Raw genomic sequence first — 22,840 nt, 5'->3', positions numbered from 1 at the left:
GAGTCGCCAATGGAAATAAAACAGACACGCACAAAAAATGTGCGTACGCCAGCCAGAAAGCTGCCGTGAAGCTGCACACATTCCCACGTTCAGTTCATTGTTAGTAAATCCAAACGTGAGCGATTCTGAGCGTGAAACCTGGCGTACGCAAAGTTTTTTGTGCGTACGCAGCGTTGATACATGAGGCCCCAGATGATTACCAGGCAAAGGGAACCACAGAGATTATAGGTGAGGGTGATCTTGGTGATTGTGAGAGGGGAGAACCTGGTCTGACTATGACAATTATTTAAACAAAAATGTTTAATGTATGTTTGTCACGCTTCAATGTTTCAGATCATCATTTTCTTTTAAATATTAGTTCAAGCTAACAGAAGGAAATGCGTCATGTAGTTTTTAAATTAGGGCTTTTTTTATTAAGGAAAAACAAAATCCAAAACTACATAGCACCATGTGAACAAGTGTTTGCCTCTAAACATAATAACTCGTTGGGCCATCTTTAATAGCAACAATTATAATTGAGGATTTTTGATAACTTGCAATGAGACTGTTACAGCGCTGTGGGAGAATTTTGGCCAGTTCATCTTTGCAGAAAAGTTGTAATTTAGCCACATTGGAGAGTTTTAGAGAATGAACCACGCCGGAGTGGGACTCATTTTCATTTTCATTTTAATTTTCCCTGGAGTTTCAAGCCAGACCGGCCCACGTCAGTTCACGACAGATTCCAATTCAGTTTCTAATGACACTATCGCGTCTTTTTTAAGAAAACAGCTGCTTTAAAAATTCAAATGTTCAACAGCCCTAACAGTATTATATGTCTTAATAAAAATGGAAATAATAATAATAATAATTTTTCAGGTATGAACACGGTCCGGCTGCGTTGAAACGCAACGTGCTTACCACTAGTCCACAATGGCACTAATATTGTTGGAATAAAAAATAAGTAATGACCTGTGACCCGTGTGTGATGGCTTAATCTTTTTCTCCCCTTTTTAGATATCTGATCAAGCTATGTTAGATAATGTAGTGAATCATCTGATTTTCATTGAGCTGGTGTATTATTCGTTAATATTAATTATTCAAATTTTTATTTTCACTAAGGTGCCACTGTTTGGGGTCGAATCATGATAGTTACATCATCATTAACGTTGGTTAACCTGCAGGCTGCATTTTGCTCACTGGGCTGCGAGAAAATAAATAAAAAGAGCAGCGCTGCGGCAAAATAATGAATAAAAGAGTGAAGCAATGGTCAAATAAATAAATAGATGAAAAAAATGTGACTGCTGACAGTGCAAACAGCTCAGGACACCGGTCCTCACGGAATTCTCCAGGTCCTCCCGATTAACCAATCCCAACCTGGAATGAACCGCCTTTTTAAGGTCATGCCACAGCATCTCAATTGAATTGAGGTCAGGACTTTGACTAGGCCACCCCAAATCTTAATTTTGTCTTTCTTCAGAAATTAGTTGAGATTAGTTTTGGTTTTAGTATTTTACTAATAATAGATTACCAAATACTATAAAGTCATTTTGTGGCACTCCTGAAAGCTGACTAAGGCCCTTGATTGAGAACCTCTGTTCTAGTTATGTTGATATGAAATACCATGATAGCCGTCATAAACAGACTCAACAGAAAATGTTTCATGTGATTTATCTTTGTCCTGTGTCTTTAATTGGTGTCATTTAAGGGGATAGTTCACCCAAAAATTTTAATTTACCCACTTTTTACTCAAGTGCTTCCTTCAAAAAGAAGATATTTTGACGAAAGCTGGAAACCTGGAACTACTGACTTCCATAATAGGAAAAAATACAGTGTAAGGCAACAGTTACAGTATCCAGCTTTCTTTAAAATATCTTCTGTTGTGTTCAACGGAAGATAGAAAACTCAACAAGGTTTAAAACAAGTGAAGGGTGAGTAAATGATTACAGAATTATCATTTTTGGGCGAACGATCCCTTTAACCCACATTGAAAATATCACTGTTCAATGTCACACAGTTCTTCTTAAATAAGAGATAATGGCAGTTCAGGAGAGTTTGCTTATTACTAGGGCTTTGTCCCAAGATGTTTGACATGTTTGCTGTTGTGAACGTGGAGAAGAATGTAGTGAAGCAATCACAGTGGGACAAGAAATCAATCCACATATACATACACCTCAAGTAAACAAATAAAACAAGATGGTGTCTTAAATAGCTTGTGGACAAGTTCATTTAAATTTTGGATTTGACATTCACACTTGAAATCCTAATATTTCTGTTTATGACCTGAACTTGAATGTGTTTGCTGACATCTACTGGTTATTCTTGAGAAACAAACAATGTCAGAAATATCAGAAAAGTCAGGAACCAGAGTTTCTGCTTAAAAATATAAAAAAACAACATTAGTTATCCCATTATAAACATAAAAACCATTATTAAAATTGGGAGACATTTATTTAGAGCAATTTATCAGTTTTCTCTTCCTGATATGTTTGTGATATGCATTCATATATTATGTGTTCCCTTTATCAATATGAAAAAAAGTTTTAAAGAAGAAAAAGTTTTATATCTTTATTAATAATAATGATAATAAAAAAGTCACATCTTGAGTTTTCAGCTATGCAGTTCTGTGATGTCCCAGACCAGGTTAAGAGGTACGTCCTTCATTCTATCTTCAAGGACACGATCAACACATTCACTCTGAGCCACGGTTAAAGAGTTCTTCCAGTCTCCAACTGTTCCTGAAATACAGTAATTAAAACAAAACAAAACATTACAACATGCCTAATTATATTTTATTCTACAAACATTTCTGAATATACACTTTTTCTTTTGAGAGGGGCTGTTCTGATTTTTTATTATAGAGTCATAACAACAGACTCCTCGTTTTATGTAAATGTATGCAAATTAATGTATATTTATTTAAATAACTTACCTTAATTATTATAAAATAAAACAATCTTCTAAATGCATATTTAAACTAACATTGTTCTACATAAAATGCTTGTAATTCTTTTTTTATTTATTCACTTTATTTATTTATATCTATTTTTATTGCTTAAAGGGACAGTTCATTCAAAAATCTAAATTTCTTCAATATTTACTCACACTCACACTCAAGTTTCTCTACACCTTTATGAATTTCTTTCTTCTAATAATGCAAAACAAGATATTCTGAAAGATGTAGGGGAAAAACAGCCATTATATACAGCCATATATGAACAAAAATACTGTGGAAGTAAATAGTTTTTGTTTTACCCCCAACATTCTACAGTTTATTTTTCTTTGTTCCAATCACAAGGAAGAAATTCAAAGAATGTGAACTGTATTTTTAATGCAATCAACAAATAAGAAAATGTATGGTTATTATGGTTACAATTATGGAAACTTAAATAAATATGTTATAATATATTTTTAGGATGTGAAGCAACAGCTTTAAATACCAGTTCTTTATCTCACGTTTCTCTGACCTTTGCGCAAAAAAGCTCCTTTCGGCTGATCTGTGATCTCCTTAGAAAGGGACTCATAGTTGGCCACAGGGTCTACTTTCATTTGCTTGAATGTTGTTCTTTCCACCACTTTATCGATGGCTGCGTCTGACAGATTCTTGCCAACAAACTTACAGATTTTCACAATGACAGATCTGAGGTCCTGGTGGAAGATTTGTGCTTGTTATTATATATACGAAGGTTTTAAAAAACATCTTGATGGAAAGATTAAATGGTCATAAACCAAACTGGTCTCACTTTGATCATCTCTTCATAAGTCAGGATCAGGATGTTGTATTTGTCTTTACTTGTCACCCATCCTTTAACATGGTCAAACCAGCAGCCACCAACCACTAAAATAAGACACACTTATTAATTATATTTTATGCATTGCATTATTTTATTGCATTACAAACTATTGTTTATTATTATTAGTAGTTTTACTAAATGTGTTTGTTGTGCAAAATTGCTGTGCTCTTACTGCATCCTGTAATGAATTTCTTTAACATCTCATCGTAGCTCTCAGAAGAATCCAGGTTGTCCAATTTGTTGGAAAAATGAAAATACGACACCATGACGTCTTTGGGGTTTCTCATGACGTAGATGACCTGACAGCAAAAACAAGCTTATTAAAACCTGCATGCATGACATCAAAACAATCAAATCGACGGAAAAGTTTGTACACACTTTTCCTTTCCTCTGGAGAGCTCTGGGCATCAGCGGCTCCAGTAAATGCGAACAGAAGAGTCTTGGAGATGGACGTGTGCTGTAATCTTTCCCTTTATCCCGATACTCAATCCAGGGCATTTGCTCATATGTGATTTGTTTGGCTTTCTCTGGGAAATCCTCCTCGTATATTAAAGTCATGATCCGCTGGGTCCATACTGTACCTGAGAGAGACATAAAGAAATACACTGAGCTTTTAATATGGAAAATGATAAATATTCCTGTTATATAAAAAACAGTGATGTCCTAACGCAACGTTTAGCTAGTTCAACTTATACTGACATTAACTACAATTTGACATCAAAATATATATTAAATGTCAAACCATAAACCAGAATGTAAGTCAAAATGTGTTTTCTTGACCTTAACATTTTGGTTCATTGAGGTTGACATTTTACACCCCAATTAGAGTGTGCATGGAGATATAAAGAATACATTGTTTAACATATATAAAACAACAAAAAAATATAGATGTGATTTTGTCTGTTAGCGTAGCAGTGCAGTTAAGACGTTTATTGACTTAAAACTACACAAAACATGTCCAACGAGGCATTTGCAAATTTTGTAAATGTTAATTAATTTTGTGGAATACATTTATTAGACTTATATGTCATATTTAAAAAAATATATATATAAAAAAATCTATATATATATATACTGAGTTTCACAATTACAGTATATTCTACACACTTACCAGATTTGGGAAATGTCACAACAAAGACATCGTCATCCCTTGTTTCAAAATCCTGTATACTGTCAATATATTCTGGAGTAATGTCTTGGTTGTCATTCACAGTCAACACAGTTCCTTTGTACTTTAACAGTTTGTCACTAATCATTTTGCATTCCTCTTGAGCCATGTTTGGTTTCTTTCTGAGGCAGAATCAGCAAGACAAACCATGAAGTAGAGCCTGTTATATTCAGAGCCAGATTTCATTGAGAAAAGAGCTTATCGTTGCTGTTACACAACATGGAGTTTAAGGGTTATTTATTTATGACCAACCTTTAAACTGGGGGAATCATGTAAAGTTCACAAAAAATGGTCTATAGTGTCACACACTCCTGAAAATTACTGTAAAGGTCCTCATTTATATATTTGGCAGGGAGAGTGTACATAATTTGCATTGCTGCAAATGCACCAGAATTAGCCAGAAATTAGCCTGACATTGATTGTTCCACGGAACCATCTTTTAACACCAGTTGAACCTTTTCATCCCACAAAGTGTTCTTTAGCGTGGAAAAGATTCTTTAAATTATTGAAATCTTCACTGCATTAAATAAAATCGTTTTTTTATGTAACTATAGAAGGGAACAAAAAAGTTATTTTTTTTCACTGTGAAAACCTTTTTGGTTCTTCATGGCACCATATATATATGAATAATATTATCTTGGGGTGTGAAAAAGTGTTTGCCCCCTACTGACTTCTTCTTTTTTTGCATGTTTGTCACACGTTTATGTTTCAGATCATCAATAAATAAATAAATATTAGTCTAATCTAACACAAGTAAACACATCATGTAGTTTTTAAATGAAGTTTTTTATTATTAAGGAAAGACAAAATCCAAAACTACATACTGTAGCTCCAAGTGTTTGCCCCTAAACCTAATACCTGGTTGGGCCATCCTTAGTAGCAACAATTTTAATCAAGCATTTTTAATACCTTGCAATGAGACTGTTACAGCACTGTGGGAGAATTTTGGCCGTTCATCTTTGCAGAAAATTTGTAATTTAGCCACACTGGAGGATTTTAGCGAATGAATGTTTAAGATCATGCCACAGCATCTCAATTCGATTCAGCTCAGGACTTTGACTAGGCCACCCCTAATCTTAATGGTAACATCGTCATGTAATCATTTTTAACAATCTACTTAGACTTACAAGGATTTCAAATCTAAGTATTTTTTTTTAATGATCCAACTTTAAGGTTTGTTTTGTAACATTTTATTTGAGATTAGTTTTAGTTTTAGTATTTTAGTATCAAACACTTTAAAGTCATTATGTGGCACGCCTGAAAGCTGACTAAGGCCCTTGAATGAGAACCTCTGTTCTAGTTATGTTGACAAATGAAATACCATGATAGCCGTCATAAACAGACTCAGCAGAAAATGTTTCATGTGATTTATCTTTGCTCTTTATCTTTAATTGGTGTTATTTAAAGGCATATTTCAACCCAAATTTTAAATTTACCCACCCTTTACTCACCTCTCAAGGACTTAAAACCTTTATAAGTTTCGTTCTTCTTTTGATCACTAAGATAATAAAAAGAAAAGATGGAAACATGGAACTACTGACTTTCATAGCAGAAAAAAACAAAATCAAATACAGATTTAGGTCAATGGTTACAGTATCCAGCTTTCTTTAAAATATCTCCTGTTGTGTTCAACAGAAGAAAGAAACTCAACGAGGTTTAGAACAAGTCAAGGGTGAGTAAATCAATGATTACAGAAATTGTTTTTGCCAAATGATCCCTTTAACCCACATTGAAAATGTCACTGTTCAATGTCACGTAGTTCTTCTTAAATACGAGATAATGGCAGTTCAGGAGTGTTGATTAAGGCTTTGTGCCAGGATAACCTCTACATAAAAGTCATGTTTGCTGTTTTGAAAGTGGATAAGAATGTAGTAAAGCAATCATAGTAGAACAAGAGATTGATCCACAAACTAGTACATACACCTCAAGTAAACAAATAAAACAGGATGGTCTCTTAAACAGCTTGACAAGTTCAACTAAATTTTGGAATTGACAATCACGCTTGAAATCCTAATATTTCGATTTATGATCTGGACTTGAATGTGTTTGCTGACATCTACTGGTTATTATGGGGAACTGAAGACTATCAAAAATATCAGAAAGGTCAGAAACCAGAATTTTTGCTAAAAATAAATAAACAAAAAAAAAACACTTACATTGGTTTACCCATTACAAACATTAAATTCGTTACTATTCTATTTCTTTCTTTGTTCTTTTTTTGTTGTTGCAGCTATTACAAATACATTCAATTGCAAAACAATCATCAGGGCCTTAATGGATTATTATCAAAATCCATTATAGCTAACTATAACAAAACAAGAGTTAATATACCCATTGCCGGAAAAAGAAGTACTTAAAGTGCCCTATTGGTATATGATAAATAAGTAACTGTATCTAATGAGTAAGTATTACCATCATTAAGTAACATCTAATTATGAATACATACTATAATCCCATGCTGAATAGTATTTTAATAAGAACAGTTAGGTTTTTTTTTTTTTTTTTTTTTTTTTTTTTTACTTCACTACTGGACTTAAGCACATATTAGTAATTTAATAGAATCTTTTTTGGAGAAGATTATTTTCAACAAATTTCTAAACATAATAGGTTTAATAACTCATTTCCAATAACTGATTTATTTTATCTTTGTCATGATGACTGTAAATAATATTTTACCTGATATTTTTCAGGACACTTCTGCACAGCTTAAAGTGACATTTAAAGACTTAACTAGGTTAATTAGGTTAACTAGGCAGGTTAGGGTAATTAGGCAAGTTATTGTATAACGATGGTTTGTTCTGTAGACTATTGGAAAAAATATAGTTTAAAAGGGCTAATAATTTTGACATTAAAATGGTTTTTAAAAAATTAAAAACTGCTCTTATTCTAGCCAAAATAAAGCAAATAAGACTTTCTCCAGAAGAAAAAATGATCAGACATACTGTGAAAATGTCCTTGATCTGTTAAACATAATTTGGGAAGTATTTGAGAAAATAAAGAAAACTCTAAGGGGGCAAATAACTCTACAACTACAACTGTACATATAATAAACAAAACACAGTCATAAACAAAACAGAGCAAATATTTAAGTAAAATAAACAGTGATTCATAGTTTTCTGGGGAGAGTCTAACAGTATTCTGTAGAAATTGAATAATCAAATGTTAATTAACAATGCATAAACTTAATTAAATTAATCTTTAATAAACTTCTTTATGCTCTATTAAAATGTTTTGAACTCTCTTTAAATGCTTACATGGTCACATCTTAAAACACATGCAGATAATTAACTTTCACTATATTGAGCTTAAATTCAGCACAGATCTCATGTGTTTTGACCTGTGGTTTCTGGTCATCTATTATACAGCTCAACATTGCATATCTTATGATGTGACTATTGCGGACACGCACATTGCGATATCGATGATGAAACGATATATTGTGCAGCCCTGATGTCATGTAAACAATTTATTGTTGATCCATAATAATAATGGTGATAATAATTGATTCATTTGACTCTCCAGTAGACGACTATTTATTCAGACTCAGAGTGAGGCTCCAGCAAACAGTTCTAAGATTTTTACAATTTTTAAAAATGTATAATTTTTTTTGCAAAATAAAACATCTTAATGTGCCATATTCATTATAGAAGAGATGTAGTTGCATCAACAAGCAGAAGAAAAAACCCTCAAAACGTAGTGTGTAACATCAAGTGAGTATGAATATTTGCATGAAAAACTTGGATGTGGACGAACTACGCATGCGCGTGAGTCGCCTATCAAACTAAAAGTCCCTTGTAGTCAGTTATTTATTGCTCAAAAAAAAAAAAAAAATAGAATCGTATACTCATTTCCCATTTCTGTATTTATACAAAATTACTATCATACAAAAATATATAAATGCATATCACAAACATATCATTGAGAGAAAACTGATAATATATTGGGAGAATTTCATTTAGAGCAATTATCAGTTTTCTCTCAATGATATGTTTGTGATATGCATTTATATATTTTTGTATGATAGTACCAGTATGATAGTTTTAGATCTTCATTTGTTCCAAAATAAAAATTACAACTTGAGTTTTCAGCCACAAAAATGTGCGATGTCCCAGACTAGGTTAGGCACCTCTTTCATTCTTTCTTCAAAGGCACGATCAAGACATTCACTCTGAGCCACAGTTAAAGAGTTCCTCCAGTCTCCAACCGTTCCTGAAACACAAATTTAAAATGAAAATAAAAAAAAACATAAAAATTAAGTAAAAAAAAAAAAATCTGTATAACACTTAACATGCCTATTTATTTTACAAACACAATTCACAGTTGTGAATTATTGAGTCATAACAACAGATTTCTGAAAAGTCTCCTCTGTAAAAATCTGAGACTCTAATTTATCAAAATAAATGAACATGTAAATTAAAATAAACTAAATTAAACTAAATTAAAACTGTATGTAAGTGATGTATGCAGATTACTGTATATTTAATTAAATAATTTAACTGAATTATTAAATAGTTAAACAAACATGCTCCATTTGCTTTTGCAAACATAACATTGCTATAAATGAAAAATCAATAGGAAAATAAATGGCAAAAGCAAAAAAAAAGTTAAAATAGTTTTTTTTCAGTCACTTTATTTAATATTTATGTATTTATTTATTTTTAATGCTTTTCTCTTTCTTCCTAACAAAAACAAATAGATATTTTAAAAAATGTTGGGAAAAAACAAATGTCCATAGAGGAATACCCCCCCACCCCCACACACACACCAACAATGTTCTGTTTAGTTTTCTTTGTTCCAATCACATGAAAGAAACTCAAAGAATGTAAACTGTATCTTACTAAACTTAAATTAGTTATGGTGATAGCAGTATTTATCAGTTAGTGTTTACACTCTTCACCTGCATTATCATCCAAAGGAAATTAAGATGAGTTACATTTATATTTAGTAATGTCTGACACGGCTTTAAATACCAGCTCTTTATTTCTCATCTTTGTCTTACCTTTGCGCAAAAAAACTCCTTTTGGCTGATCTGTGATCTTCCAAGGAACAGACTCATAGTTGGCCACAGGGTCTACTTTCATTTGGTTGAATGTTGCTCTTTCCACCACTTTATCGATGGCTGCGTCTGACAGATTCTTGCCAACAAACTTACAGATTTTCACAATGACGGATCTGAGGTCCTGGTGGAAGATATTTTTTTCATGTTATTATATCTTAGAAGATTTTAATAACTATTGATGGAAAGAAAAATCTGTCACAAACCAATCTGGTTTTACCTTGATCATCTCTTCATAAGTCAGGATCAGAATGTTGTATTTGTCTTTACTAGTCACCCATCCTTTAACATGGTCAAACCAGGAGCCACCAATCACTAATAAGAGATACAGCATTAGTGTTTTCAAGATCACTACATTTTAGATTTCTATATAATTTTTTTATTATTCATTATTATTATTATTATTATTATTATTATTATATATAGTTAGCTATTTGTTGTGCAAAATATTGCTCTTACTGCATCCTGTAATGAATTTCTTTAACATCTCATCGTAGCTCCTACTAAATACGACACCATGACGTCTTTGGGGTTCCTCATGACATAAATGACCTGAAAGCAAAGACAAATTAAAACCCGCAAATTGCGCCCTCAAAACTATCTATACTGAAAAGTTTGTACACACTTTTCCTTTCTTCTGGAGAGCTCTGGGCATCAGCGGCTCCAGTAAATGTGAACAGAAGAGTCTTGGAGAATGGAGATGGACGTGTGCTGTAATCTTTTCCCTTTTCCTGATACTCAATCCAGGGCATTTGCTTATATGTGATTTGTTTGGCTTTCTCCGGGAAATCCTATATTAAAGTCATGATCCGATGCATATGATGAGGCATATACTGTAGAAATACACTGAGCTTTTAAAATGGAAAAAATGCTAAACGTGAGTTTTAAGAGCAATTCCATGCAAATGTCAACCTTGCCATGAAAAAAACAAAACAATTTTCACCAAAATAGCAAAACCCTTTCAAATTTTTTTTGTAGGCTGTTTTTTTACAGATGCTCAAAAATGTCACAAACCCTTGTTGTATAATGTAAACCCTCAAACTTTTCCTAAAATGTCAAAATGTTGAAAATGTTTTCCTAATTTAAAATATAAAAAATGTTTACAGTTTGATTTTTTCTGATCCCATAACTTTTTTTTAAAACATAATATAAACATAATATAATTTAATATAAACAGACGTTTTAATATAATGTTAACATATAATTTCTATGTGAATTGATGTGTTGAGATTTTACTGCAAACGTCACATCAGTATACACTGGAATTGCTGTCATGCAACAAACATTAAAGTCCCAAGGCAACATTTAGCTACAGTAGCTCATTTTGACATTGAGAATACACTTCATTTCAACCTCCATGAAACAAAATTAAAATTAAAATGATTTTCTTGACTTTGAAATCTGAATTTTTTTATTTTGAAATTCAATTTACTCTCCAAAAAGGATGGAGATATGAAGAACATATCCTTTGCCATATAAAAATAAACTAATATAGATGTGATTAGAGTGGCAAGAAGTTTAATTAAAAAAATATATTCTAAAAGTGCCCAAAATGTATTTGTGGATTTTTTAAATGTCATTTTTTTAATTTGCTTCACAGGCCTATATATTATAAAATATATTTGAAAACATAGATTTTTACTTTATGGGAGATGCAGAGATTCACAATTTAAGTATAGGTTACTACACACTTACCAGATTTTGGGAAGGCCACAACAAAGACATCATCATCTCTTGCATCAAAATCCTGTAAACTGTCAATATATTCTGGAGTAATGTCGTGGCGGATATCCACAGTCAGGACAGTTCCTTTGTAATTTAACAGTTTGTCACTTAGCATTTTGCATTCCTCCTGAGCCATGTTTGATTTCTTTCTGAGCCAGAATCAGCAAGACTGTAAACCACTGAGTATATATAGGGCCAGATTTCACTGAGAAATGAGCTCACTGTCACAAAGTGTTATTTATTTATAAACAACCTTTGAACTTGGAAAATCAAGTTAAGTCTTTATTCATAGTTATACATTTAAAAAGAAAATTGAGTAGTAAAGTTCCGAAGACATGTTCTGTAATATTACATGCTTTTAAATATACTATAAAGGTTGTCATTGGCATTAATGGTTCCAAGAACCTTTATAGAACCTTTTCATTTAACAAAAGGATCTTTACCATGGAACGGGTTCTTTCGATTATGAAAATGTTTTTGACTTTGAGAAAAAATGGTTCACCGTTGGTTAACCATGAAATTCGTATTGTAATTTTAGAAGTTTTAAATAAATTAAACCACAGCAACACAATTTAAATAGAACTTCAGGGTATGCTTACACTGTGTCAGAAATATTTTCTTTTTTAAGAGTTGAGTACAGATGGCAACAATCAAAACCTTTTGGGGAACACATTGTAACATTAAGCTCAGTCATACAATATGTTTTTACAATATACTTAGACTTGTTTTTGGTGACCACGTTGCAAGACTAAGATCAGTTGTACGATCATTTTTACGATCTACTCAGATGCTTTTGGCAAAAAGAAAGTAATATCAGGATTTGTCATATGATAGTTTTTATGATCTACTTAGTTATTGGAAAACACGTTGTAATAATAAGATATGCCTTTTGATTTGTTTTATTTACTAATTACGTACATGATGCTTAGGCCCAGGCCATCAGTTGAAGAAACAAACATGCACATGAATGTACATGTAATCTGGCATTGATTTTGTTTGTTTGTTTGAGTGCACTTAACGACACAATTTACAGCCTACAGAGAGAAAGTAACTGCATCGTAATCAAAATAAGCATTTTGAAAACTGTTTAAAATATTTTTATTTTTAGGCTCTCCCAAAAACATTTGCCATGCAAATAAACACATTTTTTTTGTGCTGTGCATTGTTTAAGCCAGGGGTTTTCAAACTTTTTCAGCTGAGGGCCCCTTTGTGTAGGGCGAATTCTTTCGGGGACCCCCAACAAAATAAAAATGACGCCACCCCCTCAAATTAACAACTGTACTTAATTTTTTTAAAATTGTAGGCTATTATTCAATACATTTATATTATTATATATTATTCAATAAATTTATATTATTCATTATCTGGATTAATTTTTGTAAGATGTTAGTTGAGTTGACATGGTTTTAGTGCTTCAATCTATTGATCAAATCTTGATGCGCAGTACTCATTGTGGTCTGCTCTCACTGGATTATTCCATCAAGCCATATTTTGTGTACAAGTCGTCACTTTACACAGTTTTTATGCCATTTTTATGCTTTTTTTTCAGCCTATGCACAGCTAGACTCTTCTGTATTTACCCTTACAGCTGAGAGTCTAAATGTATCTAAAGCTTTAAAGCTTTAAAGTTTTAAAGAGTTTTGTCATTCATCAGCCTGTTAACAGTTAACTGTACTGTTGTAACTAGCAATACTACAATGGAGGCTGTAGTGGTTCAGTGTGTTTTGTTTATTTTTATTCCTTTTTTTTGTGCACATCATAATTTACTCAGGTCGACAATCCTGACTTGCACTGATAAAAAAATAATTTCCTAAATGCAATCTAGAATTGGGTATTCAAGTTCAAAGAGCCACAAGTTTTACTTTGCTTAATTTTAGAAGCTTTGCTGACTTTAAAATGTTCATACCAGTTTGTTCTATTAATAATAATACTGAACAGTACATTTAAATTAGTTACACAAACAAATATGGGAAAAAGTGGAACAAAAATGCATTTATATTCAGAGTATTAAAATTTGATCAGGTATGTTGAGCTCCATTAAATACAGAGCACTAATACATTTTAATATTTAATAATTAATTAGCCCTATAACATAACACAAACAGATACATTATAATTTTTAAAGGCTATAGTGGTTTTACTCAGTGTGTATACAATTTAGTTTTTTTTAATCATCCAGTTATGAACCAATGTGTGTAAGACGTCCACTGCAGAGCTCATCCAGCTGTCATTAGTGTAACAGGAGTGAAACTCGCTGATGTGATGACAGCTCCATTCATTGTTATTGCAGCACTTTTTGCTTTACAATTTTAATATGTTTGTTTGCCATGCTGCAAAGTCTGATATTTGTACAATGCAAAGTGTAAAAGCCTGTCGCGCTGTGGACGAGGTGCAATGTTGTGCCCTGTCTTTAAAATGCTATTTGTTTCCTATGAGTGAAGCTTGCGCAGAGAGGCGCGTACTCCGCAGCACCCAGCTGATCAGTTACTTAGGAACGCAAGCCATAAACAGGGTAGTGCTTTCAGCCACCGATAATGTTCTTATTGATCATGTATTTTAACTGAAATATAGTCAGTCAAACCTGAGCATTCATTTAGTTGTTTAGCGTAAAAGAGGTAAGCGTAAGTGAAAGGTAAACTCCGTCAGGTGCAGCAGACAAGCGCCAAAAATCACAGTCAGGAAGCGCCTGGCCAGAAGCGCTTATTCAATAAAAGTCCCCGTCCACGGAGGCGGGCCGCTGCGCTTCTTTTCCTGTGTCACGAAAGTGTCAACTGCATTTAAATTACATAAGTATAAAGCTTCATTTTTGCAGTACTTTTGAGCTCAAATTATAATAAAAATATATTAACCTTCAGAATGATGCAGGACACAAAATTCATCCATGTGGGCTCATTGATCTAAAATTTCTTTGCGGCCCCCCTAGCGCCATCTGGCGGCCCCCCAGGGGGCCGCGGACCCCAGTTTGAAAACCCCTGGTTTAAGCGTTCCTTTAAGGTTTATTTTGTAACATTTCGGGCTCTATTTTGTAGAGCTCAGGGTGCAAACGCATTGAGGGCATGTCAGAATCCACTTTTGCTAATTTAAGATGCACCGTGGCGCATGGTCTAACAGTTATAGGTGTGTTTTGAGAATAAACCAATCAGAATCTCATCTCCCATTCCCTTTAAGAGTCAGTTGTGTCGTGCCAGTAGCGCATTTGCTATTTACATGATGACTTTGTAAGTGGAAAAACTGAGCGTTTCACTACAAAGAAAACAATTAAACAGAACATCTACAGCGCGAGAATGAGAGATGAGCCACCTCATTAGTTTCGCTTTTACTCTCGTGCTTGGGAAAACTTGTTGTAGCCACAGACATCCATTACTCTATAAATAATTATTTTCGTTTGTTAAGCGCAAATATTTGTTTCAAAACTATTTCTAAATTCAGCTCTAATTTCCAGCAAACGAATAAATATACAATGATAACAAAATGTGATCAAATTATATCCTAATACACATGCTGTGCCCCACATGGTCTTAACCTGACAGGTGGGGAAATCTTGCTTGTTTTTTAACAAAAATAAATGTAAATATGCATATAATAAATTATACTGCTAATAATAATATTATACAAAAGCAAATTGTTATGAATAAACTGAAAAAGCCTCCCGAAATGAAGAAGGCATGAAAGTATAGTTTTTATATTTATGTAGGCTAGAAAATAATTTTTTTTTTGTAATATTTTATTAATTCATTCATTTTCTTATCGGCTTAGTCCCTTTATTAATCCGGGGTCACCACAGCGGAATGAACCACCAACTTATCCAGCAAGTTTTTACGCAGCGGATGCCCTTCCAGCCGCAACCCATCTCTGGGAAACATCCACACACACATTCACACACTAGGGACAATTTAGCCTATCTAATTCACCTGTACCACATGTCTTTGGACAGTGGGGGAAACCGGAGCAACCGGAGGAAACCCACGTGAAGGCAGGGAAAACATGCAAACTCCACACAGAAACGTCAACTGAGCCGGGGTTCGAACCAGCAACCCAGCGACCTTCTTTATATCGACCTTCTTATCGACCTTTATATTTATATACTTTATATATGCTTATTATTTCCTATATTTATTATATCCTATGTATATCCTTAATATTTAAATTCTCTTTCATATGTAAAGATATTTGCGTTTTAGTATTTTACTAATAATAATTTATCAAATAATTTAAAGCCTTTGGCTCTTGTGAAATGGCTCCCTGACAAATTAAATATCAACATGACAGTCATAAACTGCAGATATAGACACAGCAGAAAATGTTTCATGTGATTTATCTTTGTCCTCCCAGCAGGCATAGTATGTTAACATGATGTCAGATTAATGTTGTTCCCCAACGTTGTGGAGATGTTGCATTTTGTTATGTAACGAAAATCCGGTTGACAGCAAAACCCAACATCAGGCCAACATTAATATCCAACATCCAACATTTGGTTGCTTTCTAATGCAACCTAAAAACAACAAAATATCTAACAATGTTACAGCTTGACGTTGTGTGGAAATTACCACTATGACGTCTGTCAGATGTTGGATTTTGGTTGCCATTCATTCATTCATTCATTTTCTTGACGGCTTAGTCCCTTTATTATTCCAGGGTCGCCAAAGCGGAATGAACCACCAACTTATCCAACACATTTTTACGCAGCGGATGCCCTTCCAGCTGCAACCCATCTCTGGGAATCATCCACATGCGTATACACTACGGACAATTTAGCCTACCCAATTCACCTGTACCACATGTCTTTGGACTGTGGGGGAAAACTTTATATATATATCTTATGACGTTGTGTGTCTTTAAATTGGATTTTCCACCTAATTTAAAGGGATATTCAATTAAAAATAAAATGTACTCACCCTTTACTCACCCTCAAGTGCCAAACCTTTATGAGTTTCTTTCTTTTGTTGATCACTAAACACAATATATTGAAGAAAACTGGAAACCTGTAACCATTGACTTCCACAGTATAGGAAAAACAAATACTGCCGTAAGTCAATAATTAAAGATCTTCAGTTTTCTTTAAAATATTTTCTTTAGTGTTCAACAGAAAAAAAAACATACAAGTGAAGGGTGAGTAAATTATTACAGAATTTTCATTTTTAGGTAAACAAACCCTTTAATCCAAATATTGAAAACGTCACGGTTCAATGTAACATAAAACTAGAGATTTTGGCAATTCAGAAGAGTTTACTTCCTATAGGCCTTTGTCCCAGGATAACCCTATCATAACAAGTCATGTTTTGAACATGAATAAGAAAGTAGTGAAGCAAACATAGTAGTACAAAAGATCCATCCACAAACTAGTACATCACCTTAATTAATTAAATAAAATAGAATGGTGTCCTAAACAACTCGTGGACAAGTTTAGTTAAATTTTGGATTTGACCTTCACATTGAAATCATAATATTTATGTTAATGACCTGAACTTGTATGTGTTGTATGTGCCTTTAGTTCTCCAGAGTAACCAGTAGATGACTGGTTACTCTGGAGAACTGAAGAATGACAGAAATATCAGAATATGTGTCACACAACCAGCGATCGCTTTCCAGAGATCGCTGGTTCTCACACGAACTCAAAACTACATTTCTGCATTTCCCAGGACTACATTTTCACACATGCACTGCTCCCAAACACGCACGCCTCTTCATTCATCTATCCTGATTGCAATCACCAGCTGAACCTTGTCACAGACTGATATCACTCCATTCATAAGCCACTCTTTCACCCTTCCAGTTTGCCGAGTCTTGTTTGCATCTTTGTGACATTACAATGCGGTTCCCTGTCTTGGTTTCTCCGTGTTAGACCTTAGCCTTGTCACCCTTGTTCTCTAGTTTAGCCGCCTGCCTTTTGACCTGTTGCCTGTTAATATCGACTACGATTCTGGACTGTCTATACATACCCGTTTGCACCTGATGACCACTGCTTGCCTGACATTGAATAAACCTGCATGTTGGATCTTACCTTCTGTTGTGAGTGTCACTCCCCCCAGTCATTACAATATGTCAGGAACCAGTAATTTTTGCTTAAAAACATTGGTTATCCTATCATAACTATTCTATGAGGCTTTATTATATATTTTTGTTTTATTTTGCCTCTTAAACAAATACATTAAAATGTAAAAATCATCAGAGCCTTAAATGATTGTAACCAAAAGCTCTTAAGGGTATAATAACTTAAAGGATTTGTTAGGCCAAGTTAATTACTGGTATTAGTTCTAATAATAAAAAATGTATCTAATAAATTTGGCTTAGTGTTGAATTGATAGCTGTTAGGCCTATATAATAAAAAAAGTAGATGTATCTAATAAGTACTACAGTAGCATCACTAAGTAATGTCAAATTCTGAATACATACTAAGAATAACTAGGCTGTTGTTATTATTATTTATTTATTTTTAAGTTCTTGTGAAATCAGAATTGTCTTTGTATATTTTGGCAGTAAGTGCACGTTATTGTTTGTCTCAAGTTGAAAAAACAAACCAATATATGTTAATCTATTGAAAAAAAAACTGTTTGCTTTGGTAAACTTTAATCAAAATCTAACCATTGATTCTGCTTTGGAACATAGGCCTTACGTAGGCCGCAATATAAACACCCCTTTAACCTACGTATAATGCAAAAGAGAGAAAAATCTACATTGTAAAAAAATTCTTGCTGCCTTAAATATTTTAGCTGAATCAAATGAATTATTCTAGCCATTTCAACTTCAATCAATCAAACGGACTGGAAATATTAAGTTAAAGGGCACCTATAATGAAAATCAACTTTTGTAAGCTGTTTGAAAACTGTGTATGTACACTCTCAAAAATAAAGGTATAAGCTATCACTGGGGTCGTACCTTTTCAAAAAGTAAACATTTGTACTTAAAGGGTCCATATTGGTACCTCAAAAATATATTAGTACCTAAAAATTAGTACTTTTTAGGTACTGATATGTACTCTGTAGGTATTAATATGGACCTTGTAGATACAATTTTGGACCTTTTGAAAAGGTACCACCCCAGTGACAGCTTGCGTAACTTTGTTTCTGATATTGTATAGTGTGTCCACTGTCGATTGTTTAAACACAATAAGTGCGTCAAACATCGGATGCGTCGCTTAGCGGCGCGACACGGCACGCAAATGACAGTTGGAATAATCGCACACCAAATGCACACATTTGCATGATATTTAAATGAAACTATTGAGATGGCGCTCTGTGTCATGGCAGAAATATGAACAGCGACCTGAGTCGTGGCTGGCGACGCGGACAGCCGCCGACTTGCGGTGCCGGTGTGTTTACTTTGATAGTAACCTACGTTTAGCATTCTGAAATGCATAGCGATTCGTAGCACAACGCCGAGCAGCAATTCTGGTGTGTGACCACCTTAAGTCTATTTTTTAACATTTCCTGACGTTAAAATAGGACCCAAATCCCAGTGATTTTGAGGCCCACTGCAACGTGACGTAGCAGTGTTGCTTTCCCTGCCCACCGAATTGATTGACAGGCACCATGTTTCTATAATAGCATAAATATACATGTTCACAGAACATTATTTTGCAAATAAACTGATATTAAAATATTTGTTCCAACTCTCTGTGATTTTTATAACTTTTATAAGTTTAAAACATTTTATAACCAAGCATGTTTGTAATAAAGACAGTAAAATCGCTATGTTATTCTTAACCGCTATAATCACCACAGCCAAATGGTGTCAGTAAACGCTTATATGTCCGTGAATCCTCATTTCAGAAAGGCTTGAAAAACTCCATTACAAATACATGAAATAAACTTACTTGGCATTTTTGACTAATGAGGTGTATATCAGCTTCATCCAAGTCGGTCTCTGTCACTGAGCAGTATATCTGACTTAACAGCATGATCATACCTGTCAACCCTCCCGTTTTTCCTGGGATTCTCCCGTATTTTCAGTCTTTTTCTGAACAGCCGAGCCTCCCTATACGCAACCTATACCGCCGAACCACCAGGGGTCACCCCTTGCTCTTAAACGTGCTCTAAAACGCCCCTTGCTCTAAAATTTCTGTGCTTTCGCTATGTTTAGGAAAGAAAACACTTATAAATTAAAGCTGCAAGCAGCGATGAAAGGGACCTCGCACCCGGGCTCACCGCCGCCCGGTGACCTTACGATGACAGAGAACAGCGAACAATAATAATTTAAGCCGATATATAAAAAAAAATCGAAGAAAATCACAGATTTATGCCAAACTTCCTCCTGTCAGCAGGTGGCGCTATAACTGTGACTTAAGATTGGCATGTAGATGTCTTCCGGAGAGGAATCTTATCAACCATGTGAAATTTCATGCACATGGGACATTGTGTGGCTGAGTTATAAGCCAAACTACCTTCTGCCAGCAGGTGGCGTTATGACTGACTCAATATTGTTATGTGGATGTGTTCAGGAGCGGACTTTTATCAACCATGTGAAGTTTCAGGCAGATCAGAGATTGTGTGGAGATTGTGTTTTAAGACAAACTACATTCTGCCAGCAGGTGGCGCTATGACTGACTCAGTATTGTTATGTAGATGTGTTCAGGAGAGGCCTTTTTCAATCATGTGAAGTTTCAGGCAGATCAGACATTGTGTGGTTGAGTTATAAGAAATTCCTGTTCCATGGCGAAGCGTTGAGGTTTGTCATGCCACCACAGACACGCCCCTCTGCAAAAACTCTAGATCTTTACAATATATCATCGCTAGAGCTTTCAGATGACACCACTCTATTTTGGTGCTGATACGGGAAAGTTTGTGGGAGGAGTTTGTTACAGTGTCAAACATGTCATTTCCTGTGGCCAGCAGGTGGCGCTATAACTGTAACTGGATATCGGCACGTAAACCTGTTCAGGTCAGGACTGTTATTAAATGTGTGAATTTTGAGGCAGATCTGATATTGCATGCCAGAGTTATAAAGACTTCCTGTTTTGTGGCGAATCATCAAAGTTTGCGAGGCCGCCACGGACGCCCATCGATGAAAACTCTAAAGCTTCGCAATTTAACATCGCCAAGGCTTTAAGATGACAAAACCCAATTTTGGTGTCTATCAGATAAAATCCCTAGGAGGAGTTCGTTAAAATACAACGTCTGAAAATGGCAAAAGCGCCACTTTTTCGCCACAGGAAGTTAAAAATATTCGACTTCCTGTTGGGTTTGAGATATGGCTCCAAGTGACTTTTTCATATTTTTTGCCATGTTTGAGGTGTGTGCCAATTTTTGTGCATGTGCGTGATTCGTAGATCAGGGGCTCGTCCGTTTAATTTTTCTAGGTGGCGCTGTCGAGTCATTTTGCCACGACCACTTCAATATTGTTATGTGGATGTGTTCAAGAGATGACGTTTATCAACCATGTGAAGTTTCAGGCTGATCGGACATTGTGTGGTTGTGTTATAAGGACTTCCTGTTCCATGGCGAAGCGTTGAGGTTTGTCATACCGCCACGGACACGCCCCTCTGCAAAAACTCTAGATCTTCACAATATATCATCACTAGAGCTTTCAGATGACACCACTCAATTTTGGTGTTGATACGATAAAATTTGTTTGTAACTCCGTAAATCATGTCATTTCCTGTGGCCAGCAGGTGGCGCTATAACTATATCTGGATATTGGCATGTAAACGTGTTCAGGTCAGGACGCTTATCAAGCGTGTGAATTTTGAGGCAGATCGGATAATGCATGCCTGAGTTATAACGACTTCCTCTTTTGTGGCGAATCGTCAAAGTTTGCGAGGCCGCCACGGACACGCCCATCGATGAAAACTCTAAAGCTTCGCAATTTAACATCGCCAAGGCCTTTAGATGACAAAACCCAATTTTGGTGTCGATCGGATAAATTCCCTAGGAGGAGTTCGTTAAAATACAACGCCTGGAAACGCCACTTTTTCGCCGCAGGAAGTTAAAAATATCCGACTTCCTGTTGGGTTTGAGATATGGCTCCAAGAGACTTTTTCGTATGTTTTGGCATGTTTGAGGTGTGTGCCAATTTTCGTGCATGTGCTTGATTCGTGGATCGGGGGCTCGTCCGTTTAATTTTTCTAGGTGGCGCTGTCGAGTCATTTTGCCACGCCCACTTCCGAAGCCCATAACAAACGTAAATTTTCGCCACTTCTGAGGCGTGTGCAAAGTTGCGTGAGTTTTCGGGCATGTTTAGCCCCTCAAAACCGCGATTCATTCCGCGGAAGAAGAAGAAGAAGAAGAAGAAGAAGAAGAAGAAGAAGAAGAATAATTAAAGCTGCAAGCAGCGATGATAGGGACCTCGCACCCGGGCTCACCGCCGCCCGGTGACCTTACGATGACGGAGAACAGCGAACAATAATAATTTAAGCCAATATCTAAAAAAATCTAAGAAAATCACAGATTTATGCCAAACTTCCTCCTGTCAGCAGGTGGCGCTATAACTGTGACTTAAGATTGGCATGTAGATGTCTTCCGGAGAGGAATCTTATCAACCATGTGAAGTTTCAGGCACATGGGACATTGTGTGGCTGAGTTATAAGCCAAACTACCTTCTGCCAGCAGGTGGCGTTATGACTGACTCAATATTGTTATGTGGATGTGTTCAGAAGCGGACTTTTATCAACCATGTGAAGTTTCAGCCAGATCAGAGATTGTGTGGAGATTGTGTTTTAAGACAAACTACATTCTGCCAGCAGGTGGCGCTATCAAAGACTCAATATTATTATGTAGATGTGTTTAGAAGAGGACTTTCATCAACCATATGAAGTTTCAGGCAGATCGGACATTGTGTGGCCGAGTTACAAGCCAAACTACCTTCTGCCAGCAGGTGGCGCTATGACTAACTCAATATTGTTATGTGGATGTGTTCAGGAGAGGACTTTTATCAATCATGTGAAGTTTCAGGCAGATCAGACATTGTGTGGTTGAGTTATAAGAAATTCCTGTTCCATGGCGAAGCGTTGAGGTTTGTCATGCCGCCACAGACACGCCCCTCTGCAAAAACTCTAGATCTTTACAATATGTCATCGCTAGAGCTTTCAGATGACACCACTCTATTTTGATGCTGATACGGGAAAGTTTGTGGGAGGAGTTTGTTACTGTGTCAAACATGTCATTTCCTGTGGCCAGCAGGTGGCGC

General features: G+C 35.1%; 2 protein-coding genes across 2 annotated transcripts; both read right to left on the bottom strand.

The window, feature by feature from the left end:
• Positions 1-2,515: 2,515 nt before the first annotated feature.
• Positions 2,516-5,141, bottom strand: sult3st3 (sulfotransferase family 3, cytosolic sulfotransferase 3). The gene is made up of 6 exons (NM_001082876.1): positions 4,882-5,141; positions 4,149-4,351; positions 3,943-4,069; positions 3,720-3,814; positions 3,444-3,624; positions 2,516-2,714 (listed from the first exon to the last, which is right to left on the bottom strand). The coding sequence occupies exons 1-6, from the start codon at positions 5,045-5,047 to the stop codon at positions 2,587-2,589; spliced, it is 900 nt and encodes a 299-aa protein (NP_001076345.1). The 5' UTR covers positions 5,048-5,141; the 3' UTR covers positions 2,516-2,586.
• Positions 5,142-8,454: 3,313 nt separating this feature from the next.
• Positions 8,455-11,923, bottom strand: si:dkey-236e20.1. The gene is given in 8 exon segments (XM_021469582.3): positions 8,455-9,147; positions 9,938-10,118; positions 10,215-10,309; positions 10,454-10,501; positions 10,504-10,546; positions 10,620-10,694; positions 10,696-10,840; positions 11,686-11,923. Coding segments are annotated over 8 exon segments (882 nt in total). The 5' UTR covers positions 11,856-11,923; the 3' UTR covers positions 8,455-9,022.
• Between the last annotated feature and the right edge of the window lie 10,917 nt (positions 11,924-22,840).

Source organism: Danio rerio, chromosome 22 (assembly GCF_049306965.1).
Source record: "Danio rerio strain Tuebingen ecotype United States chromosome 22, GRCz12tu, whole genome shotgun sequence".
Classification (NCBI taxonomy): Eukaryota; Metazoa; Chordata; class Actinopteri; order Cypriniformes; family Danionidae; genus Danio; species Danio rerio.
Note: the sequence above shows the minus strand (reverse complement) of the source record. Positions and strands in the feature narration are given on the sequence as shown.

Excerpts from the sequence above, each read along its gene's own strand:
- sult3st3 (NM_001082876.1), bottom strand. The coding sequence starts at position 5,047 with ATGGCTCAAGAGGAATGCAAAATGATTAGTGACAAACTGTTAAAGTAC. Across the intron at positions 4,352-4,881 it reads TGTGACATTTCCCAAATCTG|GTACAGTATGGACCCAGCGG; the intron begins GTAAGTGTGTAG and ends TGTCTCTCTCAG. Across the intron at positions 4,070-4,148 it reads CTCTCCAGAGGAAAGGAAAA|GTCATCTACGTCATGAGAAA; the intron begins GTGTGTACAAAC and ends TTTTGCTGTCAG.